At 45.4% G+C, this 22,203-nt stretch overlaps 1 protein-coding gene and 1 long non-coding RNA gene across 3 annotated transcripts in view; one reads left to right on the top strand and one right to left on the bottom strand.

Moving 5' to 3' along the window:
* LOC137658535 (uncharacterized) overlaps window positions 1-22,203 on the top strand; it is a 211,264-nt gene that overhangs the window by 104,764 nt on the left and 84,297 nt on the right. The window lies entirely within an intron of this gene.
* LOC137645467 (exosome complex component MTR3-like) overlaps window positions 1-22,203 on the bottom strand; it is an 82,527-nt gene that overhangs the window by 1,126 nt on the left and 59,198 nt on the right. The window contains exons 4-6 of the mRNA XM_068378275.1: window positions 20,119-20,241; window positions 12,391-12,537; window positions 6,159-6,398 (exon numbers count right to left, since the gene is read on the bottom strand). Of these exons, the coding sequence (XP_068234376.1) occupies window positions 6,159-6,398; window positions 12,391-12,537; window positions 20,119-20,241 (510 nt within the window). The remainder of the gene's footprint in view (window positions 1-6,158; window positions 6,399-12,390; window positions 12,538-20,118; window positions 20,242-22,203) is intronic.

Here is a 22,203-nt window from a genome sequence, read left to right as displayed (position 1 = left end):
AGTCAGTACTGCCAACAATTGGGTGGCTTGTCAACAGTGAGGACTGCCAACAGTGAGTACTGGCAACAATTGGGTGGCTTGCCAACAGTGTGCGCGCCTCCAAAAATCAGGCTTGCCAACGGTGAGTGCCAACAACAATCAAGAGGACCAACGGTGAAGGCCAATGACAAGAGGGCCAACGGTGAAGGCCAACGACAATTAAGAGGGCCAATGGTGAATGCCGCCAACAATCAAGAGTGCCAACATTAATGCTGCCATCAACAATCAAGAGTGCCGACGGTGACTGCTGCCAACAACAATAGAATGCCAACGGTGAATGCCAGCAACAATCAAGAGTACCAATATTGAATGCTGCAAACAATCAAGAGTGCCGACGGTGACTGCCGCCAGCAGCAATCAAAGAGTGCCGACGGTGACTGCCGCCAGCAGCAATCAAAGAGTGCCGACGGTGACTGCCGCCAGCAGCAATCAAAGAGTGCCGACGGTGACTGCCGCCAGCAGCAATCAAAGAGTGCCGACGGTGACTGCCGCCAGCAGCAATCAAAGAGTGCCGACGGTGACTGCCGCCAGCAGCAATCAAAGAGTGCCGACGGTGACTGCCGCCAGCAGCAATCAAAGAGTGCCGACGGTGACTGCCGCCAGCAGCAATCAAAGAGTGCCGACGGTGACTGCCGCCAGCAGCAATCAAAGAGTGCCGACGGTGACTGCCGCCAGCAGCAATCAAAGAGTGCCGACGGTGACTGCCGCCAGCAGCAATCAAAGAGTGCCGACGGTGACTGCAGCCAGCAGCAATCAAAGAGTGCCGACGGTGACTGCCGCCAGCAGCAATCAAAGAGTGCCGACGGTGACTGCCGCCAGCAACAATCAAGATTGTCAACATTGAATGCAGCCAACAATCAAGATTGCCAACATGAAAACAAAAACACTGAAATGCTGCCAACTCAAGAATGCCAACACTGAATGCTGCCAACAATCAAGAATGCCAACACTGAATGCTGCCAACAATCAAGATTGCCAATTGTGGAATGGCACCAACATTCAAGAGTGTCAACATTGAATCCCACCAACAATAGAGTACCAACATTGAATGCTGCCGACAATAGTGCCAAGAGAGTGCCACCAACATAGAGTGCCACCATCGAATGCTGCCAACAATCGAGAGGGCCAACACCGAATGCTGCCAACAATCGAGAGGGCCAAAACACCGAATGCTGCCAACAATCGAGAGGGCCAAAACACCGAATGCTGCCAACAATCGAGAGGGCCAAAACACCGAATGCTGCCAACAATCGAGAGGGCCAACACCGAATGCTGCCAACAATCGAGAGGGCCAACACCGAATGCTGCCAACAATCGAGAGGGCCAACACCGAATGCTGCCAACAATCGAGAGGGCCAACACCGAATGCTGCCAACAATCGAGAGGGCCAACACCGAATGCTGCCAACAATCGAGAGGGCCAACACCGAATGCTGCCAACAATCGAGAGGGCCAACACCGAATGCTGCCAACAATCGAGAGGGCCAACACCGAATGCTGCCAACAATCGAGAGGGCCAACACCGAATGCTGCCAACAATCGAGAGGGCCAACAATCGAGAGCGCCAACACCGAATGCTGCCAACAATCGAGAGCGCCAACACCGAATGCTGCCAACAATCGAGAGCGCCAACACCGAATGCTGCCAACAATCGACAGCGCCAACACCGAATGCTGCCAACAATCGACAGCGCCAACACCGAATGCTGCCAACAATCGACAGCGCCAACACCGAATGCTGCCTACAATCGACAGCGCCAACACCGAATGCTGCCTACAATCGACAGCGCCAACACCGAATGCTGCCAACAATCGACAGCGCCAACACCGAATGCTGCCAACAATCGACAGCGCCAACACCGAATGCTGCCAACAATCGACAGCGCCAACACCGAATGCTGCCAACAATCGACAGCGCCAACACCGAATGCTGCCAACAATCGACAGCGCCAACACCGAATGCTGCCAACAATCGACAGCGCCAACACCGAATGCTGCCAACAATCGAGTGCCAGAAATGAGTGCTGCCCACTTGATTGACAGCAATCAATGCTGGCAGCATTCACTGTTGGTTTTTTATTGTTGGCAGCATTAAAGGTTGGCACTCTTGATTGTTGTAATCAACATTCAATGTTGGCACTCTTGATTGTTGGCAGCATTCACTGTTGTCACACTCTTGATTGTTGGCAGCATTCACTGTTGTCACACTCTTGATTGTTGGCAGCATTCACTGTTGTCACACTCTTGATTGTTGGCAGCATTCACTGTTGTCACACTCTTGATTGTTGGCAGCATTCACTGTTGTCACACTCTTGATTGTTGGCAGCATTCACTGTTGTCACTCTTGATTGCTGACAGCATTCACTGTTGTCACTCTTGATTGCTGACAGCATTCACTGTTGGCAATCTTGATTGCTGACAGCATTCAATGTTGGCAATCTTGATTGCTGACAGCATTCAATGTTGGCAATCTTGATTGCTGACAGCATTCAATGTTGGCACTCGATTGTTGTCAGTTGTTGGCACTCGATTGTTGTCAGCATTCAATTTGGCACTTGATTGTTGGCAGCATTCAATATTGTCGCTCTTAATTGTTGACAGCATTCAATGATGGCACTCTTAATTGTCGGCAGCATTCAATGATGGCACTCTTGATTGTTGTCTGCATTCAATGTTGGCACTTGATTGTTGGCAGCATTCCACTGTTGTCACTCAATTGTTGGCAGCATTCAATGATGGCACTCTTAATTGTCGGCAGCATTCAATGTTGTCTCCTGATTGTTGGCAGCATTCACTGTTGTCTCCTGATTGTTGGCAGCATTCACTGTTGTCACTCTTGATTGCTGGCAGCAATGTTGCCAGCATTCAATGTTAGCACTCTATTGTTGACAGCATTCACTGTATTATAAGCATTTACGGTTGTCAGCATTCAATGTTGGTATTCCGTTGTTGGCAGCATTCAATATTGGACCTCTTGATTGTTGGCAGTATACAATGTTGGCACTCTTGGTTGTTGGCAGCATTCACTGTTGGCACTCTTGGTTGTTGGCAACATTCACTGTTGTCACTCTTGATTGCTGGCAGCATTCACTCTTGGCACTCTTTATTGTTGACAGCATTCACTGTTGACACTAGACTGTTGTCAGCATTTACTGTTGGCAGCATTCCACTGTTGCCACTCTTGATTATTGGCACCATTCACTTGTCTCTTGATTGTTGGCCGCATTCACTGTTGTCACTCTTGGCTGTTGGCAAAATTCCACTGTTGTCACTCTTGGTTGTTGGCAGCATTCACTGTTATCTCCTGATGATTGTTGGCAGGATTCACTGTTGTCTCTTAATTCTTGGCAGCATTCACTGTTGTCACTCTTGGTTGTTGGGAGAATTCCACTGTTGTCACTCTTAATAGTCGGCAGCATTCAATGATGGCACTTTTGATTGTTGGCAGTATCAATGTTGTCTCCTGATTGTTGGCAGCATTCAATGTTGTCTCCTGATTGTTGGCAGCATTCACTGTTGTCTCTTGATTGTTGGCAGCATTCAATGTTGGCAATTGATTTGTTGGTAGCATCCAATGTTGGCATTCTTGAATGTTGGCAGCATTCAATGTTGTCTCCTGATTGTTGGCAGCATTCACTATTGTCTCTTGATTGTTGGCAGCATTCAATGTTAGCTCTCCTCATTGTTGGCAAAATTCAATGTTGGCAATTGATTTGTTGGTAGCATTCAATGTTGGCATTCTTGATTGTTGGCACCTTTCAACGTTGTCACTCAGTGGGCAATACTGATTGTTGGTAACTAAAACTGCCAGCAGTGAACACTGACCACAGCAACTATACGGCCAGCAGAGAAACTTCTAGCTACACTAAGAGGGCCATCAAAACCAGAACAACCCAAACCATGATTGGCAATATAAGGATGGCACTGGTACGTACCAAGTACAGGGTCAAGAAGGCTACATATTATCCTCGCTAATGGGCTTGATAAAAACCGCTTATTTATATCCTCTTCAAGTTTATACCAAAAGGGATGACAAACAACGATGATCTAAATAAGGCTTTGCGTACACACACCCTTCATAGCACGAGTGTGATGGTTAATATTGGTAATGGTGTGCAGACTACTCAACTCTGCATCAAGACCCCATTTCAGCATAAAACAGGATTGATTATGGACAGAATATTGTGATAGTAACTGTCACCCTGAGAATACTACCTGTGTAACAAGAAGTTACTCAGAAATTCTGTCATCACAATCAAGTGAAGTTAACCCAGATCAAAGCAGCTCTACTATAACTGATTCCAGATGCAATAGCATTATTTGCATTAGCAGCTATGAATTTAAAGGGATTTTGACTTTGGGAAAAATCTATTTTTGGGTGAGATAGCCATTTCGTCTTGATGGAAGTTCCTTCTGGCAACTTCTACAGTATAATAATTCTGCGATTGATATTACACGAGAATTACCATCTGTCACGGGGTTCCAACCCCTGGAAATGACTATCCGAAGATATCATGTAGGAACGTATCCTAAGATAACCATAGATATCAGCACCCCAAACAAACCTTACCCAGTCTAATCCACTAACATGAAGCCAGAGTTATGCATTAAGCAACATGAACAGAAAATGGAAAGTGTAGATTGACAATATATCCAGCAACAACAGGGATAAATGCAGCCAAGTAGCTGGTCAAAAGGAATAACAGCATTTGTTTCATGGCAGCAGTATGTCACTGCCTCCCAACCAAAACAATATTTAGACCACACCACATCAAAAATACCTAACTCCATTAGCAAATTTAGAAGAGCAAAACTATTAGCATTATTCAAGAGTTACAGAAATATGGCAAGACCAGCACCTAATAACTTTCACCCCTTCAATAATACAAAAACGCCCTACCCTCCATACCAGAAACTTTAAACATTCTAAGAAATTCCCTATCTGGTCCTATTTCAGCTGAAATAATAACAGGTCATACTCTCCAGTCACACTTGTGCTTGTGCACATCTTATTTTTTTTCAGAACCACCTGAAAATCCTATGCACTGGCATAGGATTTTCAGGTGGTTCACTGCTAAAATGGCAAACTTAACATTTTACATTAAATAGTCCGTACTAAAGTGTTTCCATCCTAGCTGGCAACTGACGCCGAATCATGGTTTGAAAGCTCGTCGCTGATTGGCTGTTGGTACAGGCATCCTCTCCTCCCGCTGACTTACGACGAAACAAAACATTGAATTTGTCCACAGTACATGATGTTCATTTTTGCTTTATGCCTCTCTTACTTTGCGTAATATCTACCTGGTTCTTTGGTCACACACAAATTAAAGGTAGATGATGAGTATTACCTTGAAAAAAATATCCATAACTCAAAAAAATATACAAAAAAATGTTGAAGTGAAACGAGCGCTAAAAAAACTTTATACAACTTATTTTTATATGCTGTTTTTACCATCAAATTTTATGCAAATGTAAATAAAAAACCTCTTGAATGTCATGAACCTAAAAAAATAAAGCAAGGAAGGAAAATAAATGGCGAAATATTTGGCTTTGTACCACGATATCGTTGCAAACTAAGTGAGGTACAAAGCAAAAAATGAACATCATGGACCGCGGACAAATGCAAGGTCTGCTTCAGTGTCGGTCAGTGGGAGGGGATGATGCCTAACCTAACAGCCAATCAGCGAAGAGCTTTCAAACAGTGGTTCGGCTCCAGTTGCCAGCTAGGATGAAACAGACTACTGTATAGTGTAAATTATACTTTTCCATTCTATAAGATTTCATCTAAAGAATTAAACATAAGTTATATCACAAAGATAAAGAAATAGTGTATTTCATTCATTCATTTCTTGGAACCATTTGCCTAATATCGATCAATGGCTGAATTCTGACATCTAATGATCAGTTTTGTCTAAAAGTTACCCCGGGTAGATTTGCTTTAACCTTTTACAAATACACGGAAGACTCCTTTCCTATATTTTTCAACTGGAACTATAGCAATATATTACTTTAATTGATAGGAACTAGTAAAGAATGAACATTGGAAAATATTCCAATAACTAAATTTTTCCACTTAAACTTGCATCCAAACAGACTGCGAAAATTTAATAAAAACACTAACCTTCTTAGAAAGCGTGTAAATTCTCTGGCACATTTCAACAGCCAAGTCTAGTCCCTCACACAGGTTATCAGCAGATACTTGTCCTTCCTGAAGCATAAGGCTAACTTGTCCATTAGCATAGTTTGGCATCATTCCTATGGTAAGATGGCCACCTTCGGTTTCCAAAGTGTAATTCTCGCTGCATTCATATTCTTCCTCGTATAAAGATGGATCTACGTACATGACTCCACCATACCATAACTGAAAAAGGAAAAGGTTTACTAACAATGTATAAGCCACACGTAATAATGTTGCCTTAAATCATATATTTTTACCGGATATATTTCCATCACTGTCTATAATTGACCTAATCTGTAATGTTCAATTTATGAGCCTTGGTATTGGCTATTTATGTATTTTTACACTAGATTTACTTCTAATAAAGTATTTTCCAAAAATAATTAAATTTTTCCTTATCCAAGTTAATAAGACGTTCCAATTTTTTATTACTAACAATGTTTTTCTATAACTAATTTTAAAAATTTCCTTAACTTCAAGTGATTTTTTTTTATTCCTTAAAATGTATTCATAAAAATCTGCTTCCAAACATTATTGTAATATGTAAATAGATACTCTTATACAGTACATTAATTGTGCAATTTTTGTTGAAAATGGCTTAAGCATTAAAACAAAATCAAATTCTAACAATGAACACCTGGAAATGTTACAAATAATACCCTTGATTGACATGCACAGCAAGTGGTTAACTGAATTCCTACTTATGTAGGACTTCTGTCTTCAATAAAGGTTTAAAGGTCTAACATGAGCGGAAGAGGCAAAAAAAAAAACACAACGTCCTATATCTATAGGATCAGTGCCAAAAGCCCTATTTTACCTCGAGCTAAGACTAAGAAACGACAGGTAGTGCTGCTGGTTTGTCGGAAGGTAGACCTATAGGCCCCAGGGAAGCCAGAAGGTAGACCTACTGTACGGCCTAAAAATTACTAACTCGCAGGGAGGGTGTGGCTGTGAATAAGACTTTCAGACTGAAAACATGGCTACTATATAAGAGGACACTGGCCCATATAGCAAATGAAAATCTGACATTTCACTGAAACTGCATCAATTGAGAACAAAAATAATGTGTGGTGAAATTTACATCTTAATCCCCCTAAGTTCCAAATAAACTTGTCCCTACTACTAATATTTACACTCAGGCTTCCAAGCAGCTGGAGGGGAATGTTTTTCATGTAGTAAATCCATCTTGCAGGAGAGAAAAATATAATGTGTACTACACCCCTATTAATTTCAGATTAAAATTAAATCTTCCCAAAATAATCATGTAAGGTATTTTGTAATAATCAAGCCGATCTACATATTTATAATACTGCATATTAGTTAATAATTACCAAAATATGTAGTTAATCTAAGTCTGTATTTCATTGACCACTTTCAATAAGCCAATTTAAGTTAAATTTCAATAATCTATATAGAACTAACTTGCAACTAATCTCCAGAGTCTGTTGTAGAATACTCTTTAAATTATCAAAACTATACAAATTCTCTGATCAAGCTACATAAAAACTTCCACTTGACTGATGACATGTCTGGGTATCTTTAAGAAATACAGTAGTTTAAAGCATTAGTTCTACCACTTTGAAGACAACAGCCACTACAGTATATGACAAAAAAATAAAAGTTGCAGTATGTGGGAAAATATATAAGCTTTGTTTTCAACTGTCTCTCATTCAATAGTTATACCTCCTACTGCAGTACAATATAAATATAATAGATACTCCTACTGCGGTACAATATAGAGATACTGTATAATAGATATCTATCAAAATGTAAATATCTTACATTTGCAAAACCTTCATGAAGTACCACCGTTATCAGAGCTGAATATTAGACCATGAATTTAAGTTAACCTACTATCATCATAACCTGTTTAAGCTTTTATATAATGTGCCAATTTTGACAGTTTTGTTTTTTAATTAATCATAAGTCAAATGTAAAGGAAATACTTGCAGTTGTTCATACTCTGACACATGCTTTTAACCCCCAGTTTCATAAGAAAATTCTAACCTGGGCTCATGCTTTAATTTAACCATGGCTATTTAGCTAAGCTTTGAAAAAATAAAAGTTCCTTTTTTTTGGGGGGGTATGATTATCGTAATTTTTCTATCTGAATTACAGGCTCATAAATAAAAAAAAAAAAAAAACTTATCTAGGGTGCATTTTTATCTTTTTACACCATTAGCTCTGTAATGTTGGCCTACACTGTAGTTCTAAAAAGAATCCTACTCAGTAGATTGAGCATGTTTGCTCAGACAGTATTCTTGCTTGAAAAAACCTTGAGCAGCTATATCATGTCTTCTACTAACAATAATGCACCTGCTTGGGAAGGGTTTGAGAACAGGAGCCCTCTGTATATTTAGGCTTTGATGGAAGTGTTATTGGCCATTATTGCACTACCGAGAGCTTTATCAAGCCCTTAACAGGTAAAGGAGCACAGCAAGCATCCCCAGTAGGTTAAGAAGCAGGTGCAATCATACTGTTGATCACATCCTCTAAACAGGAGGAAATTCAGGCGAGTTTCTCATCCCTTCTCCTCAACATCTGAAGATGGTAAATTCTCAGAGGAGAGAAGTACTCGTGACTGGGTTCGTCGTGCAACTACTAGGGTAGATCGCCCCATATTCTTGTTGCCACCCCAACCGAAGATAGGGAAGCTCTGATTGTAAACCAACAAAACTAAAGGAACTATAAGAGCAATCACTGGGATGCAGGCATGTGGAACTAGCCTTCTCATCGACAGGTGAAGTCTCTCAAGGCGTTGTCTGTCAATCTAGAAGGAAGTGTCGGTACAGTTATGATTACACTGTTGCCAAGATTGTTTGTTGCCACAAACATTTAGCTGTCATGTTATGGTAGTCCCCTATATTCCACCCTCTGTTGGGAGTCCTAAAGAACCTTATTTTATGTCTTAATCAACAGACCAAGACAAAAGGTAGAGTTTCTATCAATGCTAAAGTGATTCTCTTGTAGGAAGGTAAAAGAAAAGTCGTCAAAACCCATTGGTAGAGTACAGTACACTAGTGTCAATTAAAATTGCTTAAAAGACTAGCGTGAACACTTGGGGAGTGGTAGCAAGGACGATGTACCGGGCTTTGAATTGGTAGCTACTTTCACCCAAGACGAAGCAGAAAAAACCTCCTGAAGGACAAGAAAATGCATCTAAGGGCGAGTGTTCAAGTCTACAGGGATGGACTTATCACTCTCATGACAAACATACACAGCTGGCTATGGCCTGTCTGAATTACGTCTGAGGGACCAAGCATGAAGAATGAAGATCGGTCTCCAATTTCCCGTACACTAATCCATTTGTAAGAATAGACTGTAGAAGTCTGTAAACCTTGGCTACCTTCATGATGTCTCCATTCCTGCCATTAAGGGGGCGAGTTTTGGTAGATCACTAGCAAAATTGGCAAGCAGATCTGGAACATTGTGTTGCTCCCCAAACTGACTGGCATGTACTCGACTATAGAAGCTCCAGAAATTTGCCAAATTCCATGATCCTTTCTGGATTTCCTCCTCCTATCTCTCTACCTGAAGTCCAGGTTACAGGTGAATGCAAAGAGAGCTGTCTGATCTTTTCTTAAGAGGAAGAGTCTGAATTAGCTGACTGGACCTGTAGATCACCAAATTCTTTCGCAGTGCTTGGTAAAGGTGTGATGAGGACATTGCAATAGTTATCCTTGAAGAGCCTGGTCCCTTAGCAGTAACCGATCAGTGGAAGAGGAAACATGTTTGTGCCTTTTATTACTGTCCTGATGTCTTCCACCTGTGGAAACCCGAGACAAAACTCCTGTATCAATGCATTCTGTTAGGGACTTTTAACTCTCTTTACTCCCTTGCCTCGCAAAGCCAGAGGCACTCTTAGTCCTTTTCACTGGGTTTCAAGTGAGCCACGGGGCATCCGAATGGTGCATCAAGACGGCATTGTTCTTGGCATTTGATCAGACTAAATCAGTGTACTTCCTCGTGCTTGGGCTTTGACAAACCTTAGGTCATGGTGCAGCATATGTCGGTGATCAAACTTCAATGTAGCTTGGAGGCTGGCCATGTTAGTAGATTCCATGGTGGGAGACTCGGATGTCAGGACATCATGTCACCGAAGTGTACTAGGATCATCCCCGGCAGGAAATGAACAAGGGCTCCTGCCAAAATCCCAACCAGCAGTGTTCGTGCTCTGCCTCATGTCTGACACAGTACTGGAAGCAAGAGTTCCTGTACTGTACTCTGTACCGAAAATCCTTCCTGGGGGTTGGGTGTTTGGTATAGCGCTGTTCCTCCACATGAAACTATGCAGAAGGAATGGCCTAACATTTGAGTGACTTGGCCAAAATAGTCGTCCAGTTCTTCCTCCTCCTCTTCTGTGGTAGGAGCAATGTGAAATAACAGGTAATGGGAACAGTTGAACTAGTTCCTTGGTGGATAAAGTGATGAACCCTTGAGGCACGAGTGTAAACTCTGATCATTATAGCACATCATGTGGTTCCCAATCTATAAATGATCATAAATTTCCTAACTGATGTACACGACTGACTGAAAGGTTCCTGACCTCGGAAAGCGATCACATGGTTCTCTATTACAGTAGATTTCCTAATTGTCATAAACGATTGTAAGGTTCCCGATCACAGTAATCCATCGTAACTTTTGTGATCACAGCGCATGGCCGGTCCTATGGGAAACCGCCAATCGTGGAGAGCAAGCAAGGAGAAAACTATCAGAACGGTCCCATACAGACGAAACACAATAAGTCAGGGGCCAAGGAAACCTCACCCTTATGCAGGTAAGGTCTCACAGCCTGTACACAAAATGAGAACAGTCACTGGTTACTCTTTCACTGTACAGTATCATGTAATGAAAGAGCAAGGACAAAACAGATGCCAGAAGCCGAGACCCCAAGGTCCTTGAAGAAGATATATGAAGTGTCTGATCACGTAGCGTTGAGCAAGAATGGTGAATTAAATGAACCTTGTATCCAAACCTTCTCGGGGAAAGGCATTTCTGCAACATAACCTCTTAGAACACACACTGTATACAATCACTTAGGTTGGCGAGGGGCCTTTTTCCCTCATCGAGAAAACGAGAGCTCAATCTCATACAAGGCCGAGTGCTAGCAACAAGAGTGTGAGCACCTGTATCCCAAACCGATCAGCGCCAGGTACGCTTTGTTACGAACCATTCAAGCACAGAGTATGATCTGTGTATCACCCTCACATACTACGAGATTGTCAGAGAAACAGCTACATTAATTGGACTTTAGACTACTTCTTCCCCTTTAAGTGTAGCAGTAGCATTTGATTGAGGGCACTGCATTAAGTACAAGACAGACGACAGTTGACAAACATGGGTGTACTAATGTCTGTTCCTAAAGGAACAATTTTTGATACGTATCTTTCCCATCACTCTCCAGAAAGCTAGAAGGTACTCATGCAGGAATAGAAGAAAAGGGCAAAGCCTTTAATCCTATTAGTACAGTAGTGTGCTCATTCATTTTTGTGAAATAGGGTAGGTACCCTGTGTTCACAATAACCACTTGCTCCTGTATGGGAGCATGATCTTGAACAGGTGAGATGGCACACCTGTAGGCCCCTTGATCGCTAACAGGCGATATGGTGCTCCCATACAAAAATGCAGTTGCGAACAGGTGAGATGGCACAACTGTAGGATTGTGCGATGACAAACAGACGAGGTGGTACTCCTAAAAGCGTGCAAGCACACAGTAACATGCTAATGTGTAATAGCGCACTAATGGGCAAGTATTCTTGTACTGGCTGGGGGTGGGACTTTTCCCCCACCCACCAGTAACTACCGACACTTGTTACAAATTAACAACCAAGGTCCCAGCCAAGCTGAAAGCGTAATTTTATTAAAGCATGAGGGTTTGTATTTATGTAAGAATAATTATAATTTGAGTATCATTAGTACATATGTAAATATTATGCAAGTTCATAAACAAACATCAAAATTTCAACCAGTGTCAAATGTCTGATAAAACTTCACTACAAAACACCCAGAATAATTCTATAAGTTAGCAATAACTTGTCCAAATGACATGTCTGTTGGTGACAAACTAGTAGTAGAGGGGGATTGGCAAAACATACAAGAGAGAATCCCAACTTATTTTAACGCCAACTACTTTTTACTAGGGTGAACCATGCTTGATAAAATTTGGTTTACATACCACTGTAGTCCCTATCAAAAAATCATATACGTCAATGTTGGCATGGCAGAGGGCTAATCCAGCTGCAGTAATACACGCTGCTAGTGCTCCTCCATCATCTTCTATGACTGTTAAATACACATCTATTTGTGATTTCGGGAACTTTTCCTGAAAAGAGCAGAACTTCACATCTTCTCTTCTGAAAAATTCAATACAATAACTTTTTGAAAGTTATTTTAAGAATCAATGGAAATATGGTTACCATATATTTTTTCCTTATGATAAAAAACATCAAGAAATACTATCATTATTACTTGCTAAGCTACAACCCTAGTTGGAAAAGCAGGATGCTATAAGCCCAGGGGCCCCACCAGGGAAAATAGCCCAGTGAGGGAAGGAAAGGAAACAAAGAAAAATAAAATATTTTAAGAACAGTGATAACATTTAAATAAATATTTTCTATATAAACTATAAAAACTTGACAAAACAAGAGGAAGAGAAATTAGAATGGTTTGCCCAAAAGTTCCCTCAAGCATTACAGAATAATGCTATAAAGTTCTCAATCATTAATCACTACTTTACATTTCCAGAAAATCAACAAAATCAACTTGAAAAGGATTTATTAAAGCATCCTACATACACTAACTCTACAAAATCAACTTCAGAATGTTCATATTTCTTATTTTTATCAAATGACTTGACCACACTGTACTATAACACTAAACTGAATACATATTTACCTCCCCACTAACAAAGCAATAATAATGTACACTTGGTTTAAGAAAGTTAACAAAACAAAGCTTACTAAGAAAAAAATATGAATTTGTATTAAATATCATCAAAACTTATACCAATCAAAGTTGAAGTTCTAAACTCGGCAAATTGGAAAAATCACAAATTTTAAGTAATTTGTATTTTTCCTAACAATACTTACCCCGAACTACTTTCTTAGGAGTATCTGGGATCTCCTCCCAACCGACCAGAGTTTTGTGTAGTTTACCCCTAGTCCCGTTTTCTATGAGGGGTAACCTCAGGTGGAGTGGAACATGCCCTGAGGCTATCCCCCAGGTCAGAGAGCATGCTTGCTCAGGTCTCGATCTCCAGTAAGTTCTTGATAGCTTAGGTATCTATGAAGTCCAGCAAGGCACTCGGGGTAGGATGGGCGGGCCATTACCCGAAAGTAGTTCGAGGTAAGTATTGTTAGGAAAAATACAAATTACTGTACTTAAAATTTGTGATTTGTTCCAACACAGAATACTTACCTCGAACTACTTTCTTAGGAGACTTATACCTTAGGAGGTGGGAGTGTCCTTCAGGACCTAGAGACCGTGACGAGAATAGAAGAGGAACCTAGGTAGGAGATTAGGTTCTGCTGACCTCAAAGAAAACACGAGAACAAGGGAAAACTACGCAAAAAACCATCTTAGTGTCTATATAACTCACTTCTGCAAGAAACCTAGGAAACATGTCCTTCCAATGATAGTGTATCCCATGGCAGTTTCAGGGGGCTACCCGAGCCATTTCCGGTAAGGAAATAGGGGAAGGAAGAATAAGGGCTCAGGAAGGAACCTGTGTTTCTTGGACTCGCTACCCGCAGTTACCACTGGGGCTACGCCCTTAAACCATTTGGAGCGCGGAAATGACGAGACCGCGCGAGAACCCGCCCAGGGACTTTCTCGAGTAGTCCTTCAAGCAGTGAGCCGTAAAGGTCGATTGGTTAGACCAAGTACCTGCCCGCAGGCTTTGGCCCACTGCCATGTTCTTCTCAAATGCCAAAGAAGCATTTACAGTAGACTCCTAATGCTGTGGGGTCTGGGCTTTCTTGGAAAGGGGACCCCTGCACTACTGTAGGGGCTGACGATCACTTGCCTTATCCAGAAGAAGAAAGTGTTGTTGGAGACTGGCTCCTTCACAGTCCCGAGGAAAATGAACAGACTCTTGATCTCGGGATGAAGTCTAGCTGTCCTTTCTAAATACTGCCATACTGCAAGTCCCTCGGGTTGTCCGAGCGAGGGATAGCTGGCACTGGGAACAATTCCATTTTGGGGTTCCAAACAACTGGATTCTGAGTCTTGGCTACGAAGGAGGGTAAGAATCTGAAAGTAGAATCTCGCCAACTCTTCGAGTGTGAGATCTCGTACGACAGGCAAGGAATCTCACCTACTCTTTGCTGATGCCAGAGCTAAACGAAAGACTGCCTTGAGGGTGAGCTCCTTGTCTAGAATGTCTTTTAGAGGCTCGAAGGGAGGTTCCAAAATCAACTTCAAGTACCCTAGCCACATCCCCCTGGGGCACTCAAACGGCTTGAGGGAAAAACGACTGCTCGAAGCTCCTGAAGAGCGTCGAGATCTACCTGGAGGCACCCAGGCCTATGTCCTACAGGAGGAAGACTTGGGATGGACATGCCCACTTCGTCCCTGAGATAGACCAGGAAGTCTGCTATCTCATGAATGGAGGCCCCTAATGGCCTGATGTTCTTCGAGGAACACCCCTTAGAAAAGGTAGCCCACTACGCCAGGTACACCTCGACTGACGAACGCCTCAGGTACCCTGCCATCCTTGATGCTGGCCTCGACGGAAATCCTTCCTTTTTCAGGAGACGCTCGATAACCTCCACACGTGAAGGAGGGACCAAGGGTTTTCGTGGAACCTCTGGAAGTGAGGCTGCCGGAGAAGGTCTGGTCTGTCTGGAAGTGTCCCAGGTGTAAGGCATGCCAGTTCCTTTAGATCCGCGAACCACTCCCTCTCTGGCCACCAGGGCGCTACCAAAGTCACCCACAGGTTGGCCGTCCGTCTCATTGGAAGGCATCCTCGAACGCTGCCGCTGCATCTGGCACAGGAAAACAGAACACGGGAAGCTGTGCGTTTAGTCTCGTGGCGAAGAGGTCGAACACCGGCAAGCCCCACTTCAGGGAGAGGGTTTTGACCACTTCTGGGTGTAGGGAACACTCGGGCCCTACCACTCGACCCTTCCAATTGAGGCCACCGGCCAGGACGTTCCTCTTCCCCGGAGAGAACCTGGCTGAAAAATTTAATTTGTTCCATTTCAGCCCATCCTAGGAACTCCATCGTGAGATTGCACCGTTCCTTCGACTTTAGTCCTCCTTGCTCTTTCACGTAGGCCACCACCGTGGCGTTGTCGCACCCCGGATACCAGGGAGCTTCCCTGGGGTAGATGGACGATCCTCATCTCCAGCACGTATATGTGCAGGTTCGTCCCCTCGACTTCCCATTTACCTTTTGCCATTTTGTCGAGAAGATGAGCACCCCATCTCTCCTTGGATACACCAGCGAACAGGAGCATCTCCGGAGGGTCGGCAGAAAAGGGCCTTCCCTTGAGGGTGTTCGTTCCGATTGCTACCACCCCAGGACCTCCTTCGTCTCTGGGGACACCAGGACTATCTAGCGCGGGGAGTCCTCTCAGTCTTTGCCAGACCTTGGCTCTCCTGGGTTGGCCCGACAGGAAGGGCCAGAGTATCTGTTTCAGGGTGTCCAGTTTCTCCGCGGAGGGGAAGGCCCTCGCCATCCGGGAGTCTAGAACCAACCCTAGGTAGGTCATCCTGGTGGAGGAAATCAGCCGGGACTTCTCCAGGTTGATGATGATACTCAAGACGTTGTAGAACTGCAGGAGCTTCTCGTCTTGCTCCCTCAGTACTTCCTCTGGGACTGAAAGCAACAACCAGTCACCTAAGTACCGAATCTGGCGGACGTCCTGTTCGTACGCCCAGCCTGAAACTGTTGAGAAGACCTTCGTGAAGCCCTGAGGACTGTCGACAGTCTGAAGCATAGGGTTTTGAACTGCCATGTTTTGGTACTCCAATTTACCCTTAGGAACCTCCTGTTGGAGGGATGAACAGGGACCTGAAAGTAGACGGCTTTGAGGCCTATGGACCTCAGCCGTCCTCCTCCTTCAAGGTCGCTAGGACCGACTTTGGAGTGTCCATCTTGAAGCCGGTGTTGTACACGAATTGTTGAGGGCTGAAAGGTCTCCAGAACCCTGTCGCCTTTTCCACCAGGAAGAGGCTGTTGTAGAACCCTGGACTCGGTTCTCGACTGGTTCTACTGCCCCTTTCGCCAGCATTGCCGAGCCTTCTTCCTGCAATACTGCTACTCTCCAGGGGTCTCTGGATGCCACCCACTCTGCCTGTTGATCTGGGATCCGAGGTGGAGGTCCGCTAGGAAGGGAAGCTTGTACCCCTCCTTTAGTACTGCTACGGTCCCCGGATCCGCTCCGTGGTCCCGCCATGCTTGCCAATATCGTTTGAGGCATCCCCCCACCTGAGGCGCCAGCAGGAGTAGGGGGGGCCTCCCCTCCTAACTCCTTCGAGAGCCGCAGCCTGAACGCCCTCTCCTGGAGTCTGAGTAGGAGGGTATGAAGGTTAACTGAGGAGTCGAAGCTCCCCTACGGGGGGCAAGGCAAGGGAAAGATTACGTGTGCCAACTTCTACATCCGACGGGTGGACGGAGCCGAAGAGGCACTGGGCAAAGGTGCGGGGCTCCCTCTCCAGCGGCCACCGAGACAGGCACTAGAGAGGCAATAGCCCCGTTCGACCCGCTCGGGGAAAAACCACTCTGCCTTCGTCACGGATGGAGCCGTCATGGGCCTACCCCCTCCCGGGGAAATCCGTGGGGTTTAAGCACCCTGCCATGTCAGAGGCCTCTTCTGATGCTTGGATGGGGCTGGCCGGGACAATGGCACGGCTGGCCCCATCACGGATGGAGCCGCCGGAACGGAGGTATCCGTCATGGGTGCGTCAGCGGCCACCTCCAATGCTTGGATGGGACTGGCCGGGACGATGTTGCGGCTATCTCCATCACGGACGAAGCCACTGGGACGGAGGTACCCGTTATGGGTCTACCCCTTCCCGGGGAGATCTGTGGGGTTTAAGTACCCTGCCATGTCAGCGGCCTGCTCCGATGCTTGGATGAGGCTGGCCGGGACGATGGCACGGCTGGCTCCATCACGGATGGAGCCGCCAGGACGGAGGTAGCCGTCATGGGAGTGTCAGCGGCCACCTCCAATGCTTGGATGGGGCTGACCAGGACGATGGCACGGCTGGCTCTATCACGGATGGAGCCGCCTGGAGGGAGGTAGCCGTCATGGGTGTGTCCGCGGCCACCTCCAATGCTTGGATGGGGCTGGCCAGGACGATGGCACGGCTGGTTCCATCCCGGATGGAGCAGCCGGGGCGGAGGGAGCCATCATGGGTGTGTCAGTGGCAACCTCCAATGCTTGGATCATGGGTCTACCCCCTCCCGGGGAATCCGTGGGGTGTGAGTACCCTGGCCTACCAGCAGTTGACCACGAATCCTGAATGGAGCAGTCGTGGTACCGGGTATGGAAACCATGCTGCCGGGTCGATCCAGCGGCTACCTCCGCTGGAAGGATGGAGCTCCTGCGGATATCCATGGAGCCACGGGCTTCCCCGTGCTGGCTGGTTGGTTCCTCCGTTCAGGGCTGGCCATCGAAGGACCGGAGGCCGGGACAAGGCTGCCAGTCCGAAGAGGCGACTCTCTCCGCTGGGCGGGAGAAGTTGGAACCTTCGCGGGCTTATGCCTGTCGGAACGGGGGCCTCTGTCCTGGGTCCACTGCGCTCGTGTCGAGCTAGGTGGCCTTTGGAGGTCAGGACTCGACTGCCAGATCGAAGGGGCGACTCTCTCCGCTGGGCGGATGGAGCCGGACCCTTCGCGGACTTGCGCCTGTCGACTGGCATCATCGTCGTCGGAACGGGGGCCTCCGTCCTGGGTCCACTGCGCTCGTGCCGAGCTAGGTGGCCTTTGGAGGACTTATGCCGGTCTGCCAGAGCCTGCTGTAGGGTTGTCGGGGTTCACGTCGAAGGGCGGGCATCACCGTCGGAACGAACGAACCTTCTCTACCGTCCGCAGAACCTACGGCCTGATCCTGAGGAGCCGGGTCACCGGGCACTCCCACCGGGCGCTTCGGTTCTGGAATAACAGGCACTCCCCTGCGGTGGTACCGGTCTTCCCCGGCGGGAGCCTCCGCACCAGGTTCGGGGGTCAGAACTGGCATCGCCGTGCCGGCGAGGACTACCGTTCGTGTATTCTCTCTGGGGGACGAGGACGCGGATCCCGTGGGCTGACCCGACGGAGGGAACCGTTCCTTTAAGTCCGAGGGCCGAACCAGCTGTGCTGATTCGGCCAGGCTGCATGTAAGGAAGCACAGTTCCCCCCGCTGGCGGGGTGAACCGGAAGCTTCGCGGCCTTACGCCTGCCTGAAGCGGCCTTCTCGCATTTCTCCCTGCGAGGGTCATGTCTGCGTGGCGAGAAATCCCTGGACTGCCGGTCCGGGGAACGCTGCAACTCAGACTTGGGAGGCTCCTTCTCGGCGACGTCCTCGGCTGCAGAAGTGACTGAAAAACACGCCAAAGAGGCTGGAGAAGAATTAGGGACATTTTTCCCCCACATGGGGTCATCAGAGGAGACGTGGCCTGCTTGCACCAGGACTCCGTCTCCAAACACACTCCCGCCCCTTCCTCATGCCCCTCACTCGTCTGGAACGACGCCACAACCCCACTATCCTGAAGATCAGACTCTTGGGGAAGGGCAGCAGCCCTCTTCCCCACAACGGACTTACCTCGTCCCCTACTCTGGGTAGGGGAGGGTGGTAGGGAAGCTCTGTCAGACGAGACGCCCGGCGAAGCAAGGGGGGGGAAGGGGCGCTAGTCTTCTCAGGCGACCTCTTCGTCGCCTACTTCTTCTTGGTGCTATACCGCACCCACTCCGACGACTCCTGGGGAAGAGCAATGGGTACTTCCCCACAACTGACTTACCTCGTCCCCTACTCTGGGTAGGGGAAGATGGCTGTCTAAAGAATCTCCATTCGACGAGGAATCGGGAGAAGTAAGCGGCGAGGAGAGGCTCTCCTTCCTATGAGACCTATTGGACGCATTCTTCTTCTTGGTGCCGAAGCGCACCCACTGCACCACGTTCCAGGACTCGCACTCCGGACACGTGGCTGTAGGAGAACATAAGCTGCCCTTACACGACGAACACAGAGGATAAGGGTAGGAAGGATGATTTATTGTTCATTTGTTCTCTTCAGCTATTTATTTCCTTATTTCATTTCCTCACTGGGCTATTCTTCCTTATTGGAGCCCCTGGGCTAAAGCATCTTGCTTTTCCAAATAGGGCTGTAGCTAGGATAGTAATAATAATAATAATAATAAGTCCACGTGGGGACCTCGAAAGACACAAAAAGGGGGGTCGGGGACACAGGGTCGCACTGGGTAAGAGAGAGCGCCGAGATGTTATCACGGCGCGACCAGAGAACTTACTGGAGATCGAGACCTGAGCAAGCATGCTCTCTGACCTGGGGGATAGCCTCAGGGCATGTTCCACTCCACCTGAGGTTACCCCTCATAGAAAACGGGACTAGGGGTAAACTACACAAAACTCTGGTCGGTTGGGAGGAGATCCCAGATACTCCTAAGAAAGTAGTTCGAGGTAAGTATTCTGTGTTGTAACAAACCTTCATTAAACCTAAACAAAAATATTTGTTGAATAAGTACAGTCGAGAATATCTTTTTATATATTTACAGTAGTACTTTCTATACATTATTCCATAAATGCAATATCAAATGCTAAAGCTAATAAAATAAAAATGTAAAAAAGTGTTAAACAATCTCTACTGATATTACCAGTTCTGTTCACTCAAACTCCAATCAATAATCTCATGGCTGACATTGCAAAAGGAAACAAATCTTAAATGTAATTTTCTTCTCTACTTACCAAAACAATAACAGATTCTAATGCTTCTTTCATTTGTCTACTCATTTCTCTTTGCTTCTTGTCTGGCTGTGGAGATTTTCTAACAACGCAGGAAAACGGAGCCATCTTGACTTCACACATTACCTGGAGTGAAAACATGTAAAATTATTTAAGAAAAATACTGTAACACCAATAACAATTTAGCATATAAATTTCTAGCAACAATTTTCAATACTAGTTTTTGAAAAGCAATAGTCAATTAGGATTTGAAATGTAAGAATTACTATAAAAGTTACTGTCTTTAACCTATTCCTTCAGACTGAAAGTGAATGGCTTTCTTATATTCTTCTTTGGTCTAACTACTTTCCTTTTTATTTTTTTCTTGAACTTCTTCTTGTTCAAAATTTTTCCCAGTTTAAAGTGAATAATTCAGCTAAAGACCTGAAAGTCATAAATTTTAATCTGTCCAGTTAAATTTAGTACTTTGCAATACAACAGAAAAATTATACAGTATTTTCATTAATAAAATAAATTTTTGAACATACTTACCAGGTAGTTATATATATAGCTTACGTCCCCGACGTCAACGGCAGAAAATTCGAAACTCGCGCCAACCGCCAGTTGGATACCCAGGTGTACCACCCCTGCACCCTAGCGAGGTACCTGGGAACCATTCCAGTGACCCTCATATATTCCATGCCTCTAGTCTCTTAGAGGGGAGGAGGGTGGGACTAAAATTATACAGTGATACCTCGGTAGTCGAACGACTCTATACTCGAACAATTCGGAGTTCGACCAAAATTTTCGAGAAATTTTTGCTGCGGTGCTCGACCAAAAATTCGGTACTCGACCAGCCGAACACGTGACGACCGCATGGGCTTTGTGATGATCGCGCCATCTCGGCCACTCTCGCTTGTTCGGGAAGCATCAGTTCTCTCGAGAGCGTCACTCAGACAACGCGCGATCAGCATTCGTTGTGATTTAGTGATTTTCAGTGCTTTTAATTGCTTTTTTAGCTTTCATAATGAGTCCCAAGAAAGTAATGAGTGTTAAGGGGAAGGAGAAGAGGAAAACAGTGCGAACAACGATCGAGTTGAAGAAGGAAATTATAGCGAAATATGAGAATGGTGTACGAGTGTCCGATTTAGCGGTAGAATACGGAATGGCGAAGTCGACCATTTCTACGTTTTTAAAGCATAAAGAAATGATTAAGAAGGCGAATGTTGCAACGGGAGTTACGGCGGTAACTAAGCAAAGGCCACAAGTGATTGAGGAGATGGAAAAGTTGCTTTTAATATTTATTAAAGAAAAACAGTTGGCCGGGGAAAGTGTTAGTGAAGCGTTCATTTGTGAAAAAGCGTTGCATATCTATGAAGAATTAGTGAAGAAAAGTCCGAGTACCAGTGAAAGTGATTCATTTACATTTAAAGCGAGCAGGGGTTGGTTTGAAAAGTTTCGTAATAGAACAGGTATTCATCGTGTTACTAGGCATGGGGAGGCAGCTAGTTCGGATCAAATTGCAGCCGATAAATACGTGGGGGAATTCGATCGGTACATAAATGAACAAAATTTGATCGCACAACAAGTCTTTAATTGTGATGAGACTGGGTTATTTTGGAAGAAAATGCCAGCCAATACGTACATTACCAAGGACGAGACGAAGATGCCAGGTCACAAGCCAATGAAAGATAGGCTAACATTGTTGCTGTGTGCAAATGCAAGTGGCGATTGCAAGATCAAACCCTTGTTAGTGTACCACTCGGACAACCCCCGGGTGTTCAAACGAAATAATATTTGTAAAAGTGCACTACCAGTTATGTGGCGCTCGAACACTAAATCTTGGGTCACAAGACAATTCTTTACTGAGTGGATAAACGAAGTGTTTGCCCCCCAGGTTAAGGCTTACCTCATTGAAAAGAGCTTGCCAATGAAATGTCTTCTGGTTATGGACAATGCTCCTGCACATCCTCCAGGTCTCGAGGATGACTTGAAAGAAGAATACAGCTTTATCAAAATCAAATTCTTGCCCCCCAATACTACTCCCATACTCCAGCCCATGGACCAACAGGTCATTTCAAACTTCAAAAAACTCTATACCAAGGCCCT

The sequence above is a fragment of the Palaemon carinicauda genome, chromosome 1 (assembly GCF_036898095.1).
Source record: "Palaemon carinicauda isolate YSFRI2023 chromosome 1, ASM3689809v2, whole genome shotgun sequence".
NCBI classification, from domain to species: Eukaryota; Metazoa; Arthropoda; class Malacostraca; order Decapoda; family Palaemonidae; genus Palaemon; species Palaemon carinicauda.
This window is presented reverse-complemented; position numbering and strand designations above follow the sequence as displayed.